The following is a 22,566-nucleotide window of genomic DNA, read 5'->3' on the forward strand; positions in this document are numbered from 1 at the left end:
GGGTTGTGCTCCATCCTTTTATACAAGAGTGTCTTCCAAGGCTGGTGCAAGTAGGGCTGCTGCTGCTGGACATTGTGCAGGAGAAAAAGTTCCTCTCCAAGGCTGGATCTCCAGGGATGCCCATGGCTCTGTGTCACCCTATCTTGTAAAACTCCAGCTGCATCAGGCAGAAAGATATCCCATGTGGAGGAGAGCACTGGCAGGTTGTGTTGGTCCAGGAAGGCAGGTGAGATGCCTGCAAGCTGTCAGATGCTCGTTGCCACCTCTGTGCTGCCCCAAATCCATTCTGTGCTCCCACCAAGGATGGGCTCTGAGTCACCTGTGGGCATTCTGTGGAGCACTGGGACCAGTCCCTGCTGTCCCCACCCCTCTCCGGGGTGCTGGGGTGAGCGATGGACATCCATCAGCTCCCAGCCTGCAGGGTACCCAGCGCTGCCAGCACCACAGACCAGAGGGGCAGGAGATACCGAAGAATGTGAAAAACGCGTTGCCAGGGAGACGGATGCGGAACTGCTCGAGAGGATGTGGGCTGGACGTGATGGATGTCCCCAGCAGCTGCCCTGGCCCAGAGGGTGCTTCCCATCAGTTTGCATCGCCATCATCACTCCGTGGAGACCTTTCCTTCCCCCTCCCTGGGGCACGTGTGACAGGACACGTGTGCCATGGCCGCGGTGTCACCGCAGCGCATCGGCCGTGACACCGCGGCCGTGCCTCACACATGAAGGAGCATGACTTGCTCTCAGCATTTTGGGTCAGTTCCTTGGCTTGCCAGACCTGCAAAATCTCCCTGCCCACAGCCAGCAGTGCTGGTGCAGCCCAGAATTCCCAGAAGAAATAAATAAGGAGTTTTGATGGTAAATGTTTCTTAAGGGGGCTGCAAGGTGTCCATGATGGTGGTGTGATGGGAGATGGTGAGCAGGTGTGGTGGAGCAAAGGAGCAGGAATTTGGGGATGGTCCTGGTGCTGGCTAGGAAAATTTGGTGATTTATGTGTGTATATCCCAGCCCTAAGGCCTCTGGCTGGGGATGCTCAAAATTATTTTCCCCTCCTTTTATTGTAGACCATATTTTTGGCTTCTCCATCCCGCCATTTCTTAAAGGGTTCAAGGTTGCTTCATAACTTCTGTCTGATCCATCTCTCTAAAGAACCAAGGAGCTTCTGGAGGTGAGAGAAAGGATTCCCCTTTGCAGAGAAATCATTCCTTCTGTATTTAGACCCAAAAGGAGCTTTTTTTAGCCCAGAGTGCAGTGCTGCGTGTCACTTTTCCTGGTGGCTGTGGTTTCGTGGGCATGACAACTCCTGCACCTGTTGGTACAAACCACTGCATTGAGAATTTTTCCTCCCTCTCCAGACCCTGAGTTTAGAGGTGACTGCTTTATTTACTGATGAATTCAATCAGAATTCAATGAATTCAATTATCATAGCGTGTAATTCGCTAAGCTGCTTTCCCAGCTGTGGTGCTGCTGTCGTGAGGGAGAGGGGAAAAAACACCCCTCCAGTCCAAATTTTCATCTAAACAAATAGCTTTTTTTCCCCCTCAGCCTTCCAAAAAACTAAAAGAAATGTCCAAAGCAATCAGGCTTTTTACCACTTATTTCAGACCTCTGATTGCTAAGATAATTTTTTAGCTATTCCAGTGAGTGTTGGGGCTGGTGGAGCCCCTTGATGTCACCTGGATTTGGGGACTGTAATGGCAAGAGGACACAGAAATCCTTGCTCCTGCTGTCTGAGTGCAGAAGGTCTCTGCTGAGCAGTTTTGGCATCACTGTGAGGCTGTTTCCAGCTTTTTCCTGGATTTAAGTGTGTTGGAAGCCTGGTGTGTCCCCTCTGAGCGGGGATGGGGGGCAATGAGCTGTGGGGGGGCTCACCCTGGCCCCATGGCAGCAGGTGCTGCTCTATCACTCAAAGTGCACACGCAGTAGAATGCAGCAGAAAGCTCCTTATCATCAACTTTCCACTCCACCCCATAAAAACTCCTTCTAGCACATTCCTGCCCTAGGACAAGGGTCCATTGTCCCATGGAGAGCGGACCTGGCGCAGGTGTGGGGACACGTGTGACCCAGCTGGCTGCACGGGGCAGCCTGAGAGGGACCGTGTGCTCTCCCCAGCTGGGCAGAGAGGCTGGAGGGGAGTGGGAAAGGGACACACATGTGGCTTTCACCATCAGAGCTCCTCAGCCTCATTCCCAGACTGGGACCGGTGCCAGCAGCTCAGGGATGTGCCCATTGCAAAGAGAGTCCTGAGGATGTGCTGTGACACTGCAAGGCCATGAATATGCAGTGTGCTGAAGGTACTGGTGGACTCAAGGCTGCTAAATGATTCCCATGTTTTGGAAGGGTCCTAAATAAATGTTAAACCCCAGCAGTGCAGCCCTTGGGGAGCCCCCAGCCACAGTGCGGGATATGTGCACAGTGCCAGGCACACAGTCAGGAACATCACAGGGCAAGAAGTAAAAACCTGGTGAGAAATAAATTCTAGTTCTTCATCTTTCATCCTTCATCTGTCCTCCTCAATTCCTCCTTCCTCCACCTTAATTTCTCATCTTTCATCTCTCATCCTTCATTCTTTGTCCTTCATCATTCATCCCTCATCCTTCGTCACTCCATCCCCCATCTTTGCCACTCAGCTAGAGCTGGGCATGTTACAGGGTGAGCAAAGAGGCCAACATGTTCCCCTCTGCACCTATCAACCCGATAAAACACGGCAAAGTCCATTATTCCCCCCCCCACCTTTAATAAATGAAAACAATCCCAGCCCTGAGGCGAGCGAGCGTGACTGTTCCTGGAGCATTAATCATCCTCTGGGAGCCCAGCACGGGTTATCGACGCTGTTTATCCAAGCTGCTATTAAAAAATGGCCATAAACTTGCCTTCAGCCTCCCCTGAAGGAGATGAAGTGTCTGCAGGGGCTGCGCTGGGCTGATTGTATCGCCCACCCCACGCAGCAGAGTTGTGTTCCTGGGGAGGAGGAGGACAGGGTGGCTTAATTGCTGCCAGGAGGAGAACCAGAGTCTTTTCCAGCTGATTTGCAGCCTGGGAAGGATCCAGTTTCTTGAGGAAGCTTTGTCCCAGCTGGGAATTACCTGTTTTTCAGCCCTCACAGCTTCCCAGGGAACTGGAGATCAGCCCTTTTGATGTTAATCCCAAGCCACCCCTCAGCCACCCTCTTGGCAACCACTGAACCTTCCAACATGACTGTTATTTTTTCCCTTATATTTAGTGAAAAATGGTTAATTTAGCCCCAGGTTTGGGGTTTCACGTGGAACAGCATCTTGAGGTTGTTTCAGGCTGCACCTCAGCTCCTCCAAGGCAGCTGGGCTCTTGAATCTCAGTCCTCAGGGGAGGCATCTTGCAAATTAGCATTTCTTAGCAATAAGAATTTGATTTAGGAAGGAGAAGAAAGAAACCAACCAAAAGAAGTTAGATCAGCAAAATGGTAATTTAATAATCTGTAGCGGAGAGAGGGAAGACGCCCATGCCAAGGTGGGAGGCACAGTTGGGCAAGGACAAGAACTGCTGGTTTTTCCATGAATTATCAGTTGATGATGCTCTTATTGATCCCTGGATCCTTGACAGCCCAGGACAAACCTGGAACGGATTCCAGCTCAGCCAACAGCTGGGGAGCTGGAGCAGCATCTCCAGAGCCACTTCAGCTCACTGATCTGAAGGAATCTGTGGCAGTCCCAAGCACACCCGAGCATGCTTGAACACCTCTAAGCATCCCTGAGGAGCCTTGAACATCCCTGAAAATTCTTCAGCATCCCTGAGAAGCCTTGAGCATCCCTGAGAGGCCTTGGGCTGCCCTGAGCAGCCCAAGAGCTCTCAAGCATCCCCCAAACCTGCAGGTCCATGCCAGGACAGCCTGCACAGGTTCTGGTCCCTAAGTGACACATCCCCATGCCAGCAGTGCCACAAGGATTTCATTACCTCCAGCCTGGGGAAAGCTCAAGCAGATTTAATAAAGCCATTATGCCCCTGGCAAAGCCTTTAATTAAAGAGCTCGTTATAAATGGCTGCTGCTCCCTGGTAAGAGGAACTCAGCAGTGAAGCAGCTCATTTGTCCCTGGACTGGCTGCCACCATGGCCCCTCAGCAAACACTGCCATTGTTCCTGCTGTATGGATGGGACAAGATCCACCTCTGTTCAGTCCTGAAGGCTTAAGGGCTGTTCTCTTTCCTTGTCTGCTGGAAGTTGAGATAGTTCAGCTGGACACATGTTTATAAACATTTCTAAACCTATTTGGTATTGGGTTACACAGTGCTGCTCTCATCAGGGCGAAACTTTATGTCTTGCCAAGTATCCTAAAGGATGAATCCCCAAATCTGATTCAATCTGTGGATTTTCCAAGGGTCTCAGCTGGGCTGTAGATGGGGGGAGTTCTCCCTCTGCTCTGCCCAGCCCATCCCAGCCATGGCACAGCCTGGTGGCTGAAGGTTTTCAGTTTATGGTGGCTTTTATGGCTTTAGCAGATGACTCTGCCATAAACCATTTCCCAAGCAGAGATAAAGCCCCAGTGGAGGCTGGATGGCGACAGTGACTCCCCTGGCAGCAACATACCCCATGCCCCATATCCTGTGCCTCGCCTCCCTCTGCTCGGGGTGGTGGCTCTGGGACTCTGCCCCGGACTTTGCTGCTGCTGTGTCAGGGCTCTGGGGCTGCAGTGGGGTTTCAGTTCTGCTGAATCATGCTGTGATGGCAGTGGCGGGTCCCCATGTCCTGGGGTTTGTGTCCCACTGCACAAGTCCCTGCTGGGCAGGGGAAAGGGGACGGAGATGCTGATGGGATGCCTTTACTCGGGGTCTCTGTGTGGGTGACAGCAGACTCCAGTGCCCAAGAGAAGGGCTGGGGGAGCAGCCCTGCACCCCAATAGAGGCTGTTGCACCTGATCTTCTGCACCACGGCAGCCCCAGGTGCCACTCTGAGCGCCAGGATGCTCCAAGCTCCCGTGGGTGGTCGGGGGCAGAGGGTGCTGCAAACCCCAACATGAGTGAGGGTGTGCTGGTTCCCCGGGGTGCTCTGGCTCTGGGGGTCCCTCTGGGGGTGCAGCCTTGAGGCTGCTGCCGTTCCTACCCGCTCCGTTCCTGCTGTCTGTCCCCTACGGGTGATCCAGGGCCGAGGATGCTCCAGATCCTCTGGGCGCTCCCTCCCTCCTTCCCTCCCCAGGGCGCTGCGCGTCGCGGGCTCCTGGTGACATCTAGTGGTGTCACACACAGGGACAGGCACAGGGACAGACACAGGGACAGACACAGGGACACGGACACACGGACACAGCGATGGGCTGGTCCGGAGGTGCCGCTCGCCCCAGTGCTGCATTCCCGGGGGCCCTGCCCGCACTCGGCCAGGAAAAGCTGAGATGGGGACACCCCTCCTCTCCGCCCAGTTCCCTTATTTCCCCTCATGTCGGGTCTCCAGGCCCTTTCTCCCTCAGGGATTCTCCGCAGGCAGTGCAGGATGTGCCCGGTGTGCTGGGAGGGCTGGCGGTGGGGCAGACGGGGGTTGGGGAGTGATGTCTGCCATTTCCCTCTGCCATTCCCCTCTGCCATTCCCCTGCGCCGTTCCCTTCTGCCATTCCCCTCTGCCATTCCCCCATCCACCAGCCCAGCCAAGGGGCTCTGGTTCCCAAGATGTCACTCCAGGGCTGCTGGTGGCTGCAGGGATGCGCCAGCAAGGCCCAAAACCACAATTTAAATGGTGACAAAGGCCCTGTGCAGGGGACAGTCCTTGGCCTTGTGCAGGGGCCTTGTGTTGGGCCGGCAGGGCCTGGTGCTCCCGGCCTGTTTGGGGTGTCACAGGGTGCAGGTGGGGGCTCAGTGGGTGCCTGGAACAGTGTGAGGGTGTGGGGGTGTCACATATACTGTTAGTGAGCCACCTCCTCAGGGGCCGTCCCCAGAATACACAGACCCTGCTTGGTGGTGATCCCCCTGTTGTCACTTTTGCAGCCCCCCTGCCTCTGCTCCTCACAGCCTCCCCCTGCAGCCACGCTGGGGTGCAGCTCCCCCTCGCTTTGTCATCGCTGCGTTGCCGTGCCAACGCCGTGGCCCTGTCCCTGCTCAGACACTGTCACCGCTGGGCCTGGCACAGGCAGCAGCAGCCGGCACCCACAGGTAGGCTGGGGAACGTGGGGGAGAAGTGTGGGGATCTGCCTTCAGCCCCTCCAAATGTCACTCAGACCCTCCTCAGCTATGAACTGAGAGGAGAATCCCCTCCCCTGCATGAGCATATAGCCCCCATGGAGAGCAGAGACAGTCCCTAAGCCCCCCTGGCATTTTGGAGAGGCCACCATGAGGGGAGCCCGGGCTGAAGGTGCATCATCCCCCCCAGGGGGATTAACCAGATTAACCAGAGAAAACACCCTGCCAAATGTAAGGAGCACTGGATTTGCACTGGAAGGGGGAAATGTGGATGTGCTTGGGGGTGCAGGGGAGACAGAGGATTGGAGGGGAGCAGGCAGGTCCTGGAAGGGGTCCAGTCACCTCCAGTTTTCCCAGCACTCAATGATGGTTAATGGGCAACTCAGAGTATCCCATTCCCACAGGCATGCTCTGTGTCCTGCTGCCAGGCCCTGTGGCTGGGGGTGTTCATTGCCTGTCCCTCCAGCCTCAGTGCTGTTGGGGACTGTGTTTGCCCTGTGTGCCTGCCAGCAGGGCCAGATGTTTGCATCTGGTGGGAGGGCAGGGCAGGGCTACAGAGGTCTGCAACCCCCAGATGCGCCAGCAGCCCCTCGGTGTGATGAGAGTTTGGGGGAGGCTGTGATATGGGGGGAGCCGGTGCCTCTCACTGTCCCCCCCAGCCTGGTCCCCCTGCCCTTCCCACAGAGCACCCCATGGCCCCAGGCAGTGAGGCTGGACACAGGCGGCCTTTGCAGTGCAACTTAATGGGATAAACCAATTCCCTTAACCCATTTATCTGGCTGATCCAATAAAGGTGGCTGGGAATAAAGTGTGTGCGTGGTCTTAATGCATTCCCCCTCTCCACGCTCCCCCAGTCCTGGCAGCATCGTGGGTCTGTCTGCCACAGCTGGCAGGGGGCTCCTCCCCAGAGGCAGTGCAGAGGGGCCAGGGCAGAGGGGGGGACGTTGGACCTGCTGGCTCTAGGTGCCAGGGAAGAGGAGAAGTGGCTGTGACAGAGGTGGAGGTGGCTCCAATCCATTGAGGGATAGCCCAGCACGAAGCACAGAGCAGGTGAGTTGTGGGGGCTGTGGGAAGGGTCTCTGGTGTAGCTGTGGTTGGGTGACACCATGTGTGTGTGTGTCCCCTACACCAGCACAGATGTTCACTCAGCCCCATGTCCCCAGGGGCCATTGCTTTTACCATGGAGGGGCTCCCTTGCTTACCCCTGCATTTCCTTCCCCTCAGGCTTTGGGGGTTGTTGTGGGGGTCTGCGAGTGGGTGAAGGTGGGACATGGGATGGGCATGGAGTGGGAGGGATGGGGATGGAGGGACAGTGATGGAGGGACGGGGATGAAAAGGATGGAGGCAGGGACAGGCACAGAAGGACAAGGATGGAGGGGTAAGGATGGAGGGGCGGTGGTTACAGGAGGGCTGGGGCAGGAGGAATGAGGCACGCAGGGCATAGGCAGGGGCAGGAGGGTTGGGAAGAAGGACGGGAGCAGGCAGGCACGGACAGGAGGCTTGGACAGGAGTCCAGGAGCAGGCAGGACGGGCAGGAGCGCGGGGATGGGTGTGCCGTGGCGGCTGGGAGCCACATCCAGGTGCGGGTGACGCAGCGGGACCAGGAAGCTCCGGCTCCGTGGCAGGTGAGGGTGGAGCAGAGGTGGCGGACGCTGCTCGGAGCCGGACCTCAGCCCAGGTTCGGCCAGCCGGGACCTGCCTGGGGCCGCTGTGGCTTCGCTGCCCCCTCCTCTCTGCCCCCGCAGGCTGCCATGGATGGGGCCCCGCCGCCCCCCAGCCCCAGCGGGCTCTCGGCGTACGTGGCCGTGTCGCAGCTGCTGGGCCTGACCCTCCTGGGCACCACCGGTGCCTGGCTGGGCCGCTACCGGGGCGGCGTGGCCTGGCACAGCCCCCTGCAGTTCAACGCCCACCCCCTGTGCATGGTGCTGGGCATGGTGTTCCTCCAAGGTGACGGTGAGCAGAGCGGGGGGACGCGCGCCCTGTCCCAGCTGCAGCCTCCAAAGCCTGCAGCTGTGGTCAGGCAGGGAATGAAGGGGACAAAGCGGTGACAAAAGACACGGGGAGGGTGCAGCAGCATCCCTGGGCAGGGCTGGGTGAGCCCTGTGGATGCTCAGGTGCCCTCTCTGTGCAGCTCTCCTGGTGTACCGGGTGTTCAGGCATGAGGCCAAGCGCTCCACCAAGGCCCTGCACGCGTTGCTCCATGGCCTGGCCCTGGTCATCGCCCTGGTGGGTGAGTGCTGGGCTGGGAGGGCTGGACTGGGCAGGATCAGCCCTGCTGGTGATGGGATAGAGGGGGTGGACTGGGCAGGATCAGCCCTGCTGGTGATGGGATAGAGGGGGTGGACTGGGCAGGATCAGCCCTGCTGGTGATGGGCTGGGATGAGAGCGGTGCACTGGGCAGGATCAGCCCTGCTGGTGCTGGGCTGGAAGAGGTGGACTGGGCAGGATCAGCCCTCTGGTGATGGGCTGGGATGGAAGGGGTGCACTGGGCAGGATCAGCCCTCTGGTGATGGGCTGGGATGGAAGGGGTGCACTGGGCAGGATCAGCCCTGCTGGTGATGGGCTCTTCTCCGCAGGCATCATCGCTGTGTTCGAGTCCCACCGGGCTAAGGGCATCCCTGACATGTACAGCCTGCACTCCTGGTGTGGGATGGCCACCTTTGTGCTCTACCTCCTGCAGGTAAGGGCTGGGAAGCCCCTGGCCCCCTGGCAGGGAAGGGGCTCTGCAGCACCTGTGACATCCCCGTGTCCCCACAGTGGTTCCTGGGCTGTGGTTTCTTTCTGTTCCCCGGTGCCTCCTTCTCGCTGAGAGGGTGGTACAAGCCCCAGCACATCTTCTTTGGCATCACCCTCTTCATCCTCTCCATCACCTCCTGCTTGTTGGGCATTACTGAGATGCTCCTCTTCAACATCAGGTGGGTGACCTTTCCCATGGTGTGTGTCTGCAGGATGAGGATGGGGATGAGGAGCAGGTTCCAGCCAGGATAGGGATAGGTCACCCATCCCTTAAGGCTTGGGCATCCCTCTCTATGCCTGCAGTGATTCCTACAGCCACTTTGTGCCTGAGGGCATCCTGGCCAACACCCTGGGGGTGCTGCTGGTGGCCTTTGGGCTGGTGGTGGGCTACGTGCTGACACGGGAGGAGTGGAAGCGCCCACCACTGGCAGAGGAGCTGGCCCTGTCCATGGACTTCAAGACCCTGACAGAGGGAGAGAGCCCTGGTGGTGGCAGCCAGTGACATCTGCAGCTCCTGGTCTCCAGCATGAGCTCCTTGTGATGTCTGAAATGCTCCTGTGCACCCTGTCCCTGGTGGTTTGCATCTCTGCCCAGCCCAGGGTGACGAGGACAGCTGGGGAAGGACGTGCTTGCTGCAATGCTGCCCGCTGGACTCAGCTTGGCTTGGCCTTAATCATCCTGAGCTCTGCCCTGTCCAGGCCCTGGCGACCCCGAACCCATGCCAGCCCTGTGGGAATGGCCGTGCTGTGGGCAGGGGCTGGCAGGGGCACAGGAGAGGGGTCTCCGGGCTCTTCCTCTTCCCTGTTCAGGGGATGGAGTGGGAGCAGAGATTTCTGCACTGTGGGCCAAAGCCTCCAGGCTGTTCCCAGTGCTGGTGGGCAGAGGGGATGTTTGCCACCACTGGGATGTCCCACTCACTGGCAGCCCCTCTCCCTCGGCATGGGATGCTCCCCTAAAGGGCTCCCTGGGGGTTCGGAGTGACCCTGTGCCTGAGCAGGCTCAGCAGCTTTGTGTCTGAAGTGTTTTCTCCCCATGCATGATGTGTTTGCTCAGTGGATGCTCCTGACCTAATAAATGTTTGCAGCTAACCCTGTCCTCCTGACTCTGCCCCCTAGATCACAGTTTTGGGGTATCCTCGAGCTCCCACACGCCAAGGGCAGCTGGGAGAGGGGCTGGGAGGGTGGGTGGGCATTAGGGGTGGGATTGTCAGTGGTAGCTGTGTGAGGGACCCCATGGGCCCATCTCCAGGGTCTGGCCATGCACTGGGTGTTATAATTATTATCCACTCTATTATTATATGCCTTTTTTGGTGGCAGCAGTAGTGCTGCCTCTGTCACCTCCCACTCCTGGTGGTTCCCAGGTCTCTGTCCCCACCCCCATGCAGTGACTGTGAGACCCAACCCAACCATCATTTCCACACCCAGAAGCATCAGAACACTCCTTCACTGACCCCAGTGTGGGAAAAACAGCAGCCCAGACACCATTTCCAAGTGTTAACCATTTATAAATAGGTACATTTTTTCATACATACAGTTTTCATTGTACAGATTACAATCTGTATACATTGGGGGGGGGGGGAATGCATTCTTTTGAACTTTTCACATCTATCTCACAGCTCACATGTACAGACAAGAAAACTCTGCTCAAGCAAATACAGCAAAGGAAAAAATATGTTTTCTTCTTTCCTTAGAGATGAGAGGCGAAGGCCTCTGCTGTTGGCAGGGGCTGCTCTTCCCACTGCACAATATCACAACTGTGTGGTGTTCAATATATCAGAGAGAACAGAACATGCATTGGATAATATACTGTACAGAGAGAAAGTCCTTTACATCTGAATTATAGAAAAGCTAAAGGAAAATTTAAGTGTCTTAAAGATCTTCCCAGCAAGTGTCTCAGAGGATGGCAACCAGGCAGTTGTACAAAGCACAAGGCAGGTGTAGTGGACGTGTTTGTACCCAACTCAGATCCTCTCGGGTGTGAAGACAGAAAGGAGATGGAACGCTGAATGCAACACTATGGCAAAGAAAAGGCTGGACAGGGATGAGCCCGGCAGTACTGGCAGAGTCCACACGAGTCTCTGGCTTATCAGTGGAGCAACACAATGGACTGTATGTAGCACACAGTGCTGCTCTCAGGGGCTGGCTGAGCAGTGCACAGCGAGGCAGACCTGTAGGGACCCAGCTCTATGGGCACGAGGCTTTCCCACCTGCCCATTCCCACCCCGACTTGCCTCCCCAGCGCCGTCCCTGGACAGCATCACCCAAAGGGACAAAGTCTTTTAGCAAAGCAGCCCTCTGTTTTCACAGCCACAGGATGTGATCCCATCAGATGGGACCTGGCTGCTGACTCCCCAGTACCATGACAGCTAGAAAAGGAGCAGGAGGAAGGACACAGCTGGTGGGTTGGGTGTCTGTTGGCTTTCCCCGTGACGGCCACGCTCGCTGTGACCTCTTGGGTCAGTCTGTACCAGTTTGGTGAGATCCAGCTGTAGAGTCAAGAGTTGGACACGAATGCATCTTGCTAAAGAATTGAGCCCTTAGTGGTTTATATTAGAAAAAAGAGTTTGATTGAATGAAAATCCAGCAATTATTCACATAAAGCTGAAAAAAACGCAGATTCACTTTCAACCATTGTGCTTTGTGTCCAACACACCCTCCACCAGCCTGCGAAGCGCAGCCGGCATGGGGTGAAGGCTTTGATTTGCAGAGGTCCCAGCAGGTACAGCAGCTCTTTCCCTAAGCCCTTGGGTAAAGGCTGATAAACCAGTAGAGGAGTTACCTTGAATTCCCAAGAGTACAGCAAAGCACAACCACCAAGGAGCTCGCGGCAGCGCACTATGGACCCCCGCGGGCGAGCAAGGCGGAGGACGAGCAGGCACGCTGGCTTGCTTGGTTCTCTAGATAAGGCAGAGCTGGCACTTCGGTTTTAGCTAGACTTCTCCCGGGTAACCCTGAATATACAGCAACCTTTGCAAAGGAGACTGAACCGCTCCCAGTTTACCACTGGTTCCAGACCTAATCCCAGCACGGCTCCGGTGTTCGGCATACGCACGCTCACACGTTCACACCAGCCACGCGATTTTCTTCACAGCCAGGTTAAAGAAAAATAACCAAAAAGTTCAGTGCTCAGACAGACTGACCTGGCACTGGTGCCACAGCAGACAGACAGATGGACAGACACACATTTCAGATTGTTGGAACCATCACAGTCCTCCCAACCAGTGACACAGAGAAGGCAGCTCAGGCTGTACCTTCTTTGGAGACAGATCTCAAAGGATCTTTGTAAAACCTTCCTTTCCTAAGCACTTTGATGCCCACTCAAGACTGCGTCCAAAGCCCTCTGATGCCACTCCCAGCCTGGTTGGTGGGACCCTGCAGAGCCCCCCACCACGTGGGTGTCCACTCCCCTGGGACCACAGCATCCTCCTAACGTGGGAGAAAAGCAAGAGCCAATGAACCCTCACTGATGGATGGGGCAGACACCCACACCTGATGCTGGGAGAGAAGATTCCAGCTCTGTGGCAGCACACCTGGGTCTCAGAGCAGCCACAGGCGAGGATGAGAGACACCTGGTGGGAAGGTTGGCTAAAGAAACGGGTCAGCTTCAGCATCACTTTTGGCACTGCCTTCTGCATGTACCCCAAGAATGAAAACTGGAGTTTCAATGTCATCAAGAACCTGCTTTTCTTGGTGGACCCAAAATCCTGCTTGCTCGAAGGTGGGGCTTGCCAGTGGTACCACTGCAGTCAGGAGGGCATGAAGGCACCAGCTGGCAGCATTGACCTGCATCGTAATTACTCAAAAAGTAATTAAATACATAGCACAGACGTACAGGACAGCTCAATGTCTGAAACTGAGTGAGATCCCACAGTGTGGCCTGATCTTGTCAGACCCAGATCTAAGAGAAGAGGATGAAGGGCCCTCAGGGTGAGATCTGACCTTGTGCTCCCCCAAGCACACTGGGGCCACGGCAGCACAACACAGAATGACCTCTGCTTCTCCTAATGCCAAGACCAAATCATGACTTTGAAGACGTAGGGGACTGAGCAAGAACAGCTTTTCCAGGAAGAAATGTGCTTCTTACCCACCTGGTGGCCACAGCAGCCATCCTGCCTCAACTGTCCCTAAGAGAATTGCCAGGGAAGTGCTTTAAAACCACTGCAAATAATTTTGTATTCAAAAATTACTCAATCTGTTGATGCTTATATACAGGAATCAGTTCTTGTGCTATAAATGTTATGATTCATTGCTTTGTTTCTTTTCTCTTCTTTTTTTTTTGAAAAATACACTAAGAGACATGAGCTGTTTTGCTATTTCTCTAATGAAGACACTACTCACGCTTAAATATCCAGTATTTATCATAGTAACAAATCCAAACAGTAAAGTGCACCCATTTACAGAGAGAACAGATGGAAAACCATTAGTGCAAGAATCCCGTGGAAAATGTAACACGTGGAATAGTGAAAAAAACCTGCATGCTGCAGTGTTTCGAGCCTTCTTCAGCTTTGTGGTTGTGTTAAAAGCGTGAGCTGTTTTCTCTTAAAACATCTTCAGAAACTGGGAAGTTACGCACAGGAGTGCTGCGGGGGGATGTTCTGAAGGACAGGACTGGGAGCACAAGGCAGTGAGTGGCGAAAGCAGAGCATGGGCAGCTCTCCTGTCACTGCCCCTGGGCCACCCTGCTGGCGTGGCAGGGGAGAGCACCCACGGCCAGGTAACACAGGCACAGGGCTGGACTGGGTTGCTTTTTCCTTTCAAAGAAGCAACTAAAGGTAGGAAGCCACTCACTCAGGCAGAAAGCTGGAGGATGAGAGGCACTAAGCAAAGTGACTGACGCTGCTCCAGACCCAGGACACGTCTCCCAGCTATGGGCATGTGGGATGTGGAGGAGAAATCAGTTATTCCTTACAATACAGAGCATGTTATTTCAGAAATGAGAGGAAGAAAGAAAACCATCACACCCCATTTGCAAGGAGAGAAACCATGCACAGACCTGGGTGTCCCCACATCAAATGGGTCCCAGCCAGCCCCCATTTACAGAGCCCTGGGATAAAGCAGAGTCAGCACCGGGTTGCACCTCAAGGAAGAAAAAACACCAACCTCAATCCAAATACTGGCTTTGACAAAGACCAAATGGCCTCTGGGGCACCCCAAAACTGCCAAAACTCATAGAGGAACCCCCTTTTCCAAGTGCTCTCCATGTGTCTATGAGACACAAACCTCCCCTGGCCCAAGGTGTGCATGTCCCAGCTTGCTCTGAGCAAGTTAGGCAATGAAACAGCAATGAGATGTGCTGAGCCACACACAGGCAAAAGAAAAAAGCCCCATCAAAGCCAGGGTTTGCCTAAAGAGTTCCAGACCCTGTCCTGAGCTGGTGTGAAAGGGTGCAGCTGCAGTGATGTGTTGCTGGGATATGCTCACTCACATCAGCGGAGGCTGGAGCCCGTGATTTGGTTCAAGAAGTCTTGCAATCGATTCTCAGTAGCCCTTTGGAGGTATCACTCCCCTGCTCAGCACCGAATCGCTCCCCAGAGTTGATATGAGTGAGGTTTGGCATTGGGCAACAGGCACTAGTTTGCTTTAAAACAAGCTACAGCGTTATCACTCTCCCTCCCATCATCCCACCCTTCACCCTCAGAACACAAAAGGCAGATTACAAACCCACCAGGAACAAAGGAATCGGTAAAGGAAGTTCTTCCCCCCACCTTAAAAAAAATTTTCAGCAACTAATTGAAAAAATTTTTGAAAATCCTATAAAAAGGATTTTGGAACCGGCCCCTGCTTTTCGCGCTGTCTTGATGTGACTTGCATTTGATTACAAAACTGAAAATAATAGAAAAAAACCCAACCTGAACTGGAAAATGTCCTGAAATAGATAACATAAATAAATTATAAATAGGTCTCTCTGAACTACAGCTTTTCAAAAAGCAACACATGGTCTCTGCCATGTACAGATATTGAACACGGTGTCCCTTTCTAGGATTTTGGGAACAGAGAATCTTAGAGGAGCACAGCCCTTGCTACAGCCCCTGCTCCCTGGCAGGACTGAGCCAGAGGGAAGGGATGCTGCAGGCCTGGGACTGCAGAAGGACCCTTCCTCTTTTGGGCCCATCATGCCATGTTCTACATCCTCATCATAAAAAAAAAGTAAAGAAAAATCAAGAATTGCAATTTTCCTCTTTGAATACCATTTCCTAAGTCAGATTTTTCGCTCTTCCTCTCAAGTAATAAATCCCCTCCCAGATGAAGTCCCCAACACTGACTTGCCCCGTGCAAATGCTGTGGGTGAGGTGAAGTCTGCCAACAGTGTGAAGAAGTTAGTGCAGTCCCAGTTCATGGCCAACTCCCTTGGCTGATTAAAACATATAACAAAGGGCCAACCTTACACCCTCAATGCCTCTAAAATGCCCCAGAGCAAAGAAATCAGTGTGAGGGCACCTGGTAGGTACTTGGAAAGCAGCAAAGTGCTGTGTGATCCCCACCCCTTCTGACCAAGTAAAGTAAGGAAGGAAAGCACTGTAAGCCAGCAGAATCAGAATGGGTATTGTGGGTGCTGTGCATAACTACTGGTGTTAAATCACATCACTGAGGGTAATCCCCTCCTTGGGGCAAAGAGCCAAACAACCTGGCTGGCACAGGGACCGTGGATGCAGCCTTGGGAAAGGCTCCTGCGGAATTCCCTAGGAATTCCCATCAGAGTTGAGTAAGAGATCATTGAGACAAAAGAAACCAATTTAAAAATCCAAGGCAATTGTCTCTTGAAAAAGAGCTGGTTACCTCCTGCTGCGTAGGGATATCTCTGGACCACCCCACACCATGGACTAAGATATCCTGGTTGGAACTTTGCTGGAATTGGGCAAATGATACTGGCTCGGCTGATGTTGGCTTCACAGTCAGCTGGGGAACAAAAGGGCTGGAGCACGTGCATGGCTGTCTGACCACCACATAAAGTACCGGAGAAACTTGATCATGTAGCTATCAAAGAGAAATAAAAATAATAATAGTAATAATAATAATTATAATAGTATGCATGGAAATCAAGCTTGGAAGTGTGTGCTGAAAACATGAGGGTCTCACTCCAACAAGTGTCTTTTACACATTAGACTCCACAAATGGTCTCTTTGGTTTGATTGGGGACGTCTGCCCTTGCCTGGAGTCCCTGGAGAGCTGCCTGTACAGGTTATCCTGGTAGGCCTGCGCCACGGGCAGCGTCCTTGCCACCTTGACGTCGGGGTATGAGGAGGCTTGGGTGACTCTCTCCAGGAGGTCTCCCCGGGACCCATTGGCCAGCATCCCATGGGGGCTGTAATAGTCTTCCTCTAGCAAATGGCCATTCTGTGCATTGTTGGTTTTGTTATAAAAGGCAATGTTGCTGATTGAAGAGGGTGGGCTAAAGGATTCCGGCTGGGGCAGATTGCCAGGAGACGTAGGACTAATGACAGTGTCCACTGAAGACACGGCCCAGGTCCGGTTCTGCTGATGGAGATGGGGGTACTGCTGAGTCCGAGCAGTTTTATCTATGATTCCCATGAACGGCGTGGTCCGGGAGCGGGCTGGCTCGCTGGGGTAGCCCCCCTGCGTGGGCGACACTGGGGACAGCTCATCGCACGATCTGTCATAGGCTGGCTTCAGGGGGATCTCCATTTGCTGAATCGAGGCAGAGGGGCGAAAGTTGGGAGTCAGGTTGGAGGTGGAGGAGATGCTATTGCTGGAAGGGGAGAAGCGGAGGCCAACGCTCTGAGAGTGGAGAAGAGGCCTTGGAGTCGGTGGGTGAGGCTTGATTTCGCTGGGATTGACTGTGATGGGCCTTCTTATGAGGTGAGACACATCTGGAGAGCCCAGCTGGTTGGCGGGGAGGGAAGAACGCTCCAGGTCAAGTTTTGAGTGGCACACCGGATAGTAGGAGGCGGACTGGCTTCGCCCAATCTGAGGTGTCTGGCTGTATCTCATCCCCCCTCTGTACGCCGAGGATGGTCTCTGTGGAAGGTCTTCTTTGGCCAGCCCTCCATGCTGACAGATGGCTCCGGCGCTGAGACTCGCCTGCACGTGCTGCACGGGCCTGCTGTCACCCACGATGCCCCCGATGGAGCCCTGGTAGACCAGGCGGCTCTGGCTGACCCCCATGTCCCCTGATGATGACTGGTACTTGCTGGCCATCGAGTGGGCAACCTGGCTGTAGGCACCAGTTGGGATGACAGTACTGGAATGGACGGCAGAGCTGGGCTGGTTGCTCCTCACGATCTGCGCCTTGGCTGGCTGCAGCCTCAGCCCCGGCTGCGGCACGGCCACGGGGAGCTGGGGCATCTGGAAGGATCTCTGCGTCATCTTGGACAGAGGAGACTTGGGCCTGCCGGGCAGCTGGGAGACGGCGCTGGGCTCCTGCTGGTAGCGCACCGGGGAGCCGGACTGGGAGCGGTACACGCTCATGCTCTCTGCGGGGGGACTGGCGCGGTACTGGGGGCCTCTGCGCAGCGGAGACGGCGGCGGGCTCTGGTACTCCTTGCCCTGGCTTCCCACGGGAGGGGGGCTGAAGCGGTAAGTGGAGCCCTGGTGAGCTGGGGATGTGTGTGGAGGACTGGGTCTGTAATGTGAGTTTTGGTGTGTTGGAGACAGAGCAGGAGATGTGGACTGGTATCCCTGCCTGGTCGGTGAACCCACAGAGCTGTTGGACCTGAAATCAAAGACCTGATGAGAGCCAAGAGGTGAGCCAGAAATATAGGCCGAGTCCCTGTGAGCTGGAGATTGGGGTGGGCTCTGGATGATGGGCAGCCCTTGGTTTGGCCTGGACTCTGTCTGTAAGCCAATGGAAATATTTTCTACATCCTGCTCGAGGTATTCCTCCTCAAAGATATCTTGCACAGAATACAGCTCTTCATGCTGGGCTTCGGGTTCTGGCTCCACTGGGAGTGGAGGTGATGGCTGCTGCTGCTGCTGCTGCTGTTGTTGCTGCTGCTGCTGCTGTTGCTGCTGCTGCTGCTGCACCTGCCTGCACTCCTCCTCCACCCGCATCAGCAGCCGCTGGATCTCACGGTTGTTTGGACACAGCTTGATGGCCTCGTTCAGGTCCTCCAGGGCTGCTGAAAACTGCCTGCTTGACAAAGGAACAGAAATGAGAACTGAAAGCACTCTGGATTTGGATGGAGCTGTTTTCAGAGATTCCAGGGGAATAAAGTGGCTTGTGCCTGTTACTGAGGGAGAGAGCTGTGATTGCTACTGCTTGCTGCACGTCTCACACCCTGCCTTATGGGCCTCCCTTGGATTTATGTTATCCAAAGAGAGGGAAAATTCTAGAGAAGAAGGGAACACAGTCCTTACATGGCACAACCCAGACTAGCAAACACACCTGCCTCTGCAGCTTACGTTAGGGGCTGATTAATTACTCCCCCTAGCATCACCATGAGCATCACCTCTGTTTTAGAGAAGGGGACACCAACACATTGATCACACAAGCCCAGCTCACACCTGCTGTAAACAAGCTCTGACAGAGCTACAACCACTCACGCCAGTGAGAATTTAACTCCTGCCTGATGCCAAGACCACACAGCGTCAGGCCTGGCTCCAGAGCTCAGGGGCTCCCACAGGTCAGCGCTCTGGGCAAGGCTTGTCTCTCCAATTTTGCAGTGGATTTTGGCTAACTTCTTTGGAATGAAGCAATCAAGCAATGTGCCAGAGGCTGTGAGCCCAGGGAAGTCTTTGTGAGGGAAAGGCCAGCCTAGGGGGTGTAACAGGGAGGTGGGGGTTTGGGAAGGGGGGTGTCATTTACAGGGACACTGCTCACTCTGGAGCAAAACTATGTGTTTGAACATGACTGTGATCTGGGAAACCCCACCCAGATGGGGGAAAAGCTCCCCCAGCACCTCCCAACACCAGCTTAATCTTCTGTACAGGCCATGAGTCACATTCTGCTTGGAGTCCAAGCTGTGGTCAAACTAAAGTGCACTTTGAAAAAGAACACCCCACTTTGGTGCACAGATCTCCAGTGTTGTAAGATGCCCAGACAAAGATCTCCCAGAACATCTGGACTCAGAAATCACCAAATGAGGGAGGGCATTACTTTGGAGTTCAGGACGTTTGTGATCTCACTAATGCACGTTCCTTGGCATTTCTCCATGGGGGCAGTGCCTGGCTCTGCAGGGTGGGTGCCCACACCTGATGTGACAGGCTGGCAGAAACTGGCCCCTCACACCCTCCTCTCTGTCCCTCCTCACCTGCTGCTGCGTTTGGCCCTCGCTCTTGCATAGTAAGCTTCGTAAGACTTCGGTTTCAGCTCCAGTGCTTTAGTGGCAAATTCCTCCGCCATTCCAAAATCCTGTCACAAAACAGGTGTGCAGGTAAGTAACTGAATACATTCAGAAATAAAAAATACATACAGCATGGAAGAAAACAAACTTAGTACGGACTTTCTTTTTTGTATTGCATGGAAAACTTGATGGTTTTGGGATATTTTACATGATTCAACATCATTTAAAGACAAGGAGCTATGAAGGCATTTCCAAAGACTCAGGTGTTGTTAACCTAATTTGCTGTCATCACCCTCATTGTGTCCCCAACATGTGCATGCAAATCCCTCTCCAACAACCCACAGTCTTGAGGAAACATCTGGTCTTGCAGAGGCTGGAATTTTATCTCAAGAACGATTTTTCCCCATAGTTGAACGCAATAAGAAACCTTTCCCATGTCTTTCTGCTTCCCTGAACACACTGACATTCTTTGAGGGGCTGAAGAAAATTGCCTGTGAAGGACAGGGCTGCATTAGCTGCAAGCAGGACTTGCCTGGGCAAAGGTCTCCTATCAATCCCACTGTTCCTCACTTCTCCATGACAGCTCACCTGGGAGGACAGTTTGGGAGCAGGGAGAGGGTGCAGTGTGGGATGGGACTGCTCTGGGTGCTTTCCAGGGGCAGTGCCAAGAGACCAGATTATCAGCTCTGGTCCAGACCCTGTCACCAGCCTCCCTTGCCTTGTTCTGAATGCTTCATGTCCTGCTCAGCTCAGCACTTGTGAAAGGGAACGCCTGCTATTGGGGAGGATTCCATTTCACAGCCAAACACTGATTTGGATTGCTGCACTGGGCTATGACCTGAGCAGCTCTGGGAGAAAAGCTGAATAGTGCTGCTCCTGATTTGTTCAAAAACTTGTGATGCCAACTCTTGCTATGGGCATGCCCTGCCCAGGGAACATTATGCTTCTCTTTGTACCTGCAGGAGCAGTTACTGTCCAACAAACTGAACTGGGAATGCAGTCATCTTTATGGTCTCATCTATAGGTGCAAAAACTGCAGGAGCAATTACAACCCTCTAAAATTTTCTATCACAAAAGCTGGCATTCCCCAGTCAATGATAAACCAAAAATCTTGTCCTCAAAGCACAGGACAAGAGCTGAGGTTGATTAGCTGTGAACTGGCTGATTTAAAGAGAAGGTTCACACTTTTTCTCCAAACTGTGTTTGTTCACCAGCATTAAGATTTTACTCCCCTTGTTTTCCACTTTTTTTCCTCACAGAAAAAAAAAAAAAAGGTGTCCCAAAAGCTCCTTCCTCTCCAGTGTAACCTTTGCTGGCTCATGACCTCAGCTATGTCACTTTTTGAGTTTATGGGGACTTTAATTTGTGGAAGTGAAAGTCCCTGCACTCCAAGTCAGGGAAGGGTGACAGAACAGGCATCTGCACGAGCTGCTTGCTGGATGCTGCCAGATTGCAGTGGGGAGAGTGACAGGGATCTGGAAGTTCTGGGCTGAGAAGGAGTCTTGTGGAGGTGTTTCTGGATGAGTCACTGCCCTGGGGAAGTGCTAACCCCCTAAGCATATGCTCCTTCATTTGAAATTAATTAGTATTCAAAGGAGCACATCTCCTGGCTCCTCCTCACTGCTGCCCCAGAAATCTGGAAAATGCCTCCGCCCCCATGTGACGATGTGAACATCATCATCAAAAGGGAGTAATAAAAAATTCAAAGAGCTATAAACACAGCAATGAATTTTTAATCATCTGAAACGCATACTAAACCACTACTGCTTTGGAATTATAAAATGTCAGCGCTCTGTGAAGGACAACCAGGTTAGAGGGAGGAGAGATCTGAGAGGCCAAAGCACCATTAGGGGTGGGCATGTCTCTGCAGAGGCACAAAGCTGTGGGGCTGTGCCATGAGAAGAGGGGACACTCACGTTCATTTTCCTTCGACACCGGGAGAGGTTGAGGAGCAGCGACACCTTCAGCTCACGGAAGGTTTTCAGGTCTTCTCCAAACCCTTCTCTGGGGAACTTTTTCAGAGCATACTGGTAGCGCTGGGCAGCCTCTTTCACTTTTCCTTTCTATTGGAAGGAAAACATGTCAAAACTCATCCTTGGGTTGAGTGCACCTCCCTGCAGAGAATTCACTCACCAGCCCAACCAATGTTTTAGGTGGCTAAGGAAGCACAACTCCACTACTTAGCTCTTTCCTAGAAAAGAAGGGCAGAACATTTGATCAAGGGAACATCTGAGCTGGAAAGGCAGATGCCATGCACAAGTTGAGATCTCCCACTTCATACAGGAGCTGTCACGCTACAGCAGGAAACGTGGAGAAATGGTGTTAACTCGATACAACTCCATCTGGTTCTTGGCTGGATGGTCTTTTGAGCTGGGTGATCAGTTACCCATTCCTGGAAAACACCCTCCACCCAAAGCTTAATGCACATCCAGGAGGGTAAGGAACAGAAATTGTGGGACTTTGTGGAGCTCTGGGGCTCAGAGAAGCCTCTGCAATAGCAAAGACAAATGTTACAGCACTGCCGTGGCTCTGAACTTGGACAAACAGGGTGAGATTCACCTCCCTGGACTTCAGATGTTTAAACCTCTACATCTAAGTCTGTTAAGTGGGTTCCTTTTATAATTATTGGTATGCAACAGTCACCTTCAACGGTGACTCATCTCTGCTATTTTGGGCAACTAATTTTGGGATGGGATGATGTGCACCCTGAAGGGGGGCAGGCGACACAGGGTGAGAGAAAGAGGGCAGGATGGGATCTAGGACACACACAGTTCCTCAGGACACAGACATAAATTCTGCAGCTACAAAAACAGTGATTTTTAAAAACCTGTAGACTCAGGTTTCTCAGCTGTATCATCTATCTCTGGCAGGTAACTCCTACTACAATGCCAGCTTTGCCTATTTTCTGCTTCACCCTTAGAGCCTCACAGTGAATCACTGTTGTACTTGCACAATTTCTATGTGTGTGCAAATCCCCAGGTTTCAAAGATTGGCTTAAAACAAACAGAGAGCAAAAAAAGACAACCTAACTGTAACAGTGGAATGCCTCCCATGGGCTAAAGGACATGACAAAGCCAGCTGTGTCCTGACAATCTGTTCTCATTGCAAGAAGTTTATTCTGGGAGTTTTTCTGGGCTATTCTATCCTGTTGCCTTGATCCCCAACAGTGAGCTCACTAGGTAATGACAAGGCTGCCAGACTTGATGCAATGACAGCAGCACTCCCAACAAACACTTAGGTCCTGCTGCTTTCAGAGAGGAAATGAAGTGCTGGCTCTAATCCAATGCAACTTGGCTTTGCTTCAGCTTTGTTACAGATTTGGGCAATCAATCCCCTCTTCTCCAACCCCACTAACCAAAACCAAACGGTTTAGAACACAAGGAATGCTGTGAGTGGGAGCTTTCACTTGCCATGGGTTAAGGCAGCAGCATTAGGATCACAGAACCATTTAGGCTGGGGA

The 22,566-nt window shown here is 53.4% G+C and overlaps 2 protein-coding genes across 6 annotated transcripts in view; one reads left to right on the forward strand and one right to left on the reverse strand.

Annotated features, from left to right (window-relative positions):
* The first annotated feature begins 5,976 nt into the window (after nucleotides 1-5,976).
* Nucleotides 5,977-9,944, forward strand: LOC128940223 (transmembrane ascorbate-dependent reductase CYB561). Its single transcript, XM_054281557.1, has 7 exons — nucleotides 5,977-6,103; nucleotides 6,985-7,180; nucleotides 7,876-8,083; nucleotides 8,262-8,360; nucleotides 8,707-8,810; nucleotides 8,888-9,045; nucleotides 9,170-9,944. Exons 3-7 carry the CDS (start codon nucleotides 7,882-7,884, stop codon nucleotides 9,366-9,368), a joined length of 762 nt encoding a protein of 253 aa, XP_054137532.1. The 5' UTR covers nucleotides 5,977-6,103; nucleotides 6,985-7,180; nucleotides 7,876-7,881; the 3' UTR covers nucleotides 9,369-9,944.
* A 5,260-nt stretch (nucleotides 9,945-15,204) lies between these two features.
* Nucleotides 15,205-22,566, reverse strand: part of TANC2 (tetratricopeptide repeat, ankyrin repeat and coiled-coil containing 2) — a 113,391-nt gene continuing 106,029 nt past the window's right edge. For all 5 annotated transcript variants that reach the window (XM_054281711.1, XM_054281712.1, XM_054281710.1 and 2 more), the window contains 3 exons: nucleotides 21,023-21,169; nucleotides 19,074-19,174; nucleotides 15,205-17,953 (listed from right to left, as the gene is read on the reverse strand). In XM_054281711.1, coding sequence (XP_054137686.1) covers nucleotides 15,958-17,953; nucleotides 19,074-19,174; nucleotides 21,023-21,169 — 2,244 coding nt within the window. In that variant the 3' untranslated portion in view covers nucleotides 15,205-15,957. The remainder of the gene's footprint in view (nucleotides 17,954-19,073; nucleotides 19,175-21,022; nucleotides 21,170-22,566) is intronic.

This window comes from Melozone crissalis, unplaced genomic scaffold (genome assembly GCF_028551555.1).
Source record: "Melozone crissalis strain CALT ecotype California unplaced genomic scaffold, PUWL_Pcris_2 ptg000032l_1, whole genome shotgun sequence".
Taxonomy (NCBI): domain Eukaryota; kingdom Metazoa; phylum Chordata; class Aves; order Passeriformes; family Passerellidae; genus Melozone; species Melozone crissalis.

Bases quoted from the DNA above. Each gene is read 5' to 3' on its own strand.
- LOC128940223 (XM_054281557.1), top strand. From the start codon at position 7,882: ATGGATGGGGCCCCGCCGCCCCCCAGCCCCAGCGGGCTCTCGGCGTAC. The intron at 8,811-8,887 runs GTAAGGGCTGGG...GTGTCCCCACAG, and splicing joins TTGTGCTCTACCTCCTGCAG to TGGTTCCTGGGCTGTGGTTT. The intron at 9,046-9,169 runs GTGGGTGACCTT...CTATGCCTGCAG, and splicing joins ATGCTCCTCTTCAACATCAG to TGATTCCTACAGCCACTTTG.